The sequence below is a fragment of the Bison bison genome, unplaced genomic scaffold (assembly GCF_000754665.1).
Source record: "Bison bison bison isolate TAMUID 2011002044 unplaced genomic scaffold, Bison_UMD1.0 scf7180017864178, whole genome shotgun sequence".
Classification (NCBI taxonomy): domain Eukaryota; kingdom Metazoa; phylum Chordata; class Mammalia; order Artiodactyla; family Bovidae; genus Bison; species Bison bison.
In genome coordinates this window covers 1,394,784-1,396,771 of record NW_011494750.1, presented here as the reverse complement: position 1 = coordinate 1,396,771, position 1,988 = coordinate 1,394,784, and the positions used below count along the sequence as shown (strand labels likewise).

At 64.2% G+C, this 1,988-nt stretch overlaps 1 protein-coding gene across 1 annotated transcript in view; it reads right to left on the bottom strand.

Annotated features, from left to right (window-relative positions):
- LOC104990386 (diacylglycerol kinase zeta-like) overlaps positions 1–1,988 on the bottom strand; it is an 8,487-nt gene that overhangs the window by 4,176 nt on the left and 2,323 nt on the right. The window contains exons 9-15 of the mRNA XM_010842451.1: positions 1,508–1,688; positions 1,281–1,397; positions 1,112–1,183; positions 727–822; positions 412–494; positions 236–296; positions 30–143 (exon numbers count right to left, since the gene is read on the bottom strand). Of these exons, the coding sequence (XP_010840753.1) occupies positions 30–143; positions 236–296; positions 412–494; positions 727–822; positions 1,112–1,183; positions 1,281–1,397; positions 1,508–1,688 (724 nt within the window). The remainder of the gene's footprint in view (positions 1–29; positions 144–235; positions 297–411; positions 495–726; positions 823–1,111; positions 1,184–1,280; positions 1,398–1,507; positions 1,689–1,988) is intronic.

Below are 1,988 nucleotides of genomic sequence, written 5' to 3'. Positions count from 1 at the left end.
GGCTCCCTGCTCCGTCCGTGGGCACTCACCCCGCCCCAGTTGAGGGTGCGGGCCAAGTCATTGCCAGTGCCCAAGGGCAGGATGGCGACTGGCGGCGGCGGCTTCAAGCGCAGCTGGTCCAGCGTGGAGAGGATCCAGCCGACCTGGAGGAGCAGGGCAGAGCGGGCCAGGTCGGTGCGGGCCAGGTCGGCGCGGGCACCCCGGCGGCCCAGCCTCTCAGGCCGTGAGGACTCACCGTGCCGTCACCCCCGCAGGCCAGGATCCGCAGGTTGTGCACTCGGCGATACATCTCCAGCCTGGGGTCAGAGGGTGGGAATGGGGTCAGAGGGGTCAGGACCCGTGAGCTGTGCCCCGAGAGCGCGCCAGGCCAGCCCTCACCACCGCCCCCACAGAGCCCTGGAAGGTACTTACGCCTCCCTGGGGCCCCCCTGGCTCAGGTCAAAGACTTGCCGGGGATTCAGATACCAGAGGAAGGACTGGATGATCTTGGCGCCCTGTGGGAGACCAGGAGCCGACAGGGAAGAGGGGAGGCAATCAGGGTGGTGGGCAGAGGTGGGGAGAAGCGCGTGGGCCCAGGAAGAGGCAAGAGCAGAGGGGACTTTCTCCGCATCCCTGGGAGAAAGGGGTGGGGCCAAAGCCAACCTGGGAACACCTGCTGGGGGGAGAGGCTGAGCTAGACCCCACCCCGCCCCAAGGCTCTCAGAGGAGACTGGAGGCTGTGTGTACCTGATTGCCCCCACTCTTGGGGTTCACGAACACCAGCAGGGGCTTCATGAGGGGGGACGGGGTAGGCCTGATGATGAAGGGTCTCCAGCGGCCCTCCTTGGAGACAGAGAGAGCCCGTAAGGCTGGTTCCCACCCTGGGGGACCCTCACCCTGTTCTCCGCGCCCCAGGTGCCCCTGTGAGTATCACCGCAGGGTCAGACCTCACAGTGGGCCTGGCCCCAGAGGAGGACCTGGACTTCTCCCCCTGCTTGGGGGCTCCAGAGCCCAGATTGACCCAGCGACAGCCGCATCATCAGCTCCAGCGGCGGGGAGGGCCTCAGTGCCCCAAGAAACAGGCCCCCCTCTCCTGTTCCCCTCCGGCTGCCCGCCTGGTCCCCGGTCTAACCTCAGGCCCTTTCTTGCTAGACTTCCTCTTGAAGGATGCTCTCTTTTTCTTCTTGCTGGCTTTGAGGGTGTTCTGCGAGGGAAGTGCAGGTGTGGGTGACAAGATGGTTGGGGCTAGGGTGGCTGGCAGACCCTGGGGTTCAGGGTTTCCTGGCGCAGGTGGGACTCACCTGGGGCCTGCGGGCCCGGAGGATCCAGGTGGGGGGGATGACCACAGCGGCGTGGACCCCCAGGGAGCACGGCTCCTCGATCTGCTGCAGCATGAAGCAGGACACCTTGCTGTGGTACTGAGGGGTGGGGGGTGGGGGGGCGTGGCTGAGCTGGGCCTGGCCGAGACCTGCAGCCCGCACCCCGCGCAGCCCAGGGGACAGCCGGCCGGCAGGGGAGTGGCACTCACTGCTTGCTTGCACCAGGAGCAGCTGATGGCCACGATCTCCTTGCTGTGGAAGGTGAACTTCTGCTGGAAGCCCTGGGAGGCAGAGGGTGGTGAGGGTCCCTGGGGCTGGGCCCAGAGCAGCAGGCCCAGCCCCTTCCTGCCGTCAACATCTCTCTGCCCAGGGCAACTGAGCACTCTTATTTTTTTTTAAAGAAAAGAACTATAAAAGGAGTCCCTGAAGTCATGGGTGCTCAGCCAGGCTGGGTCTCTGAAGTTAACTGCACCATCTGCTGGAAAGGGGTCCATAGATAACTCCTGCCTAACTCCAGTCCCTCCTTCCCAACCCAGGCTCTCAAAGCTCTGTGCAGTAACCATCACAGTCATTCCCTGTTCGTCCTACACTGGTTTATCGCAGGGCCTACTGTGCCCAACGTGCTGGACACTCAGGGTAGATGGAGGGAGAAGGGACAAGGCCCCTAGATCTCTCTGATCCTGAACTTAC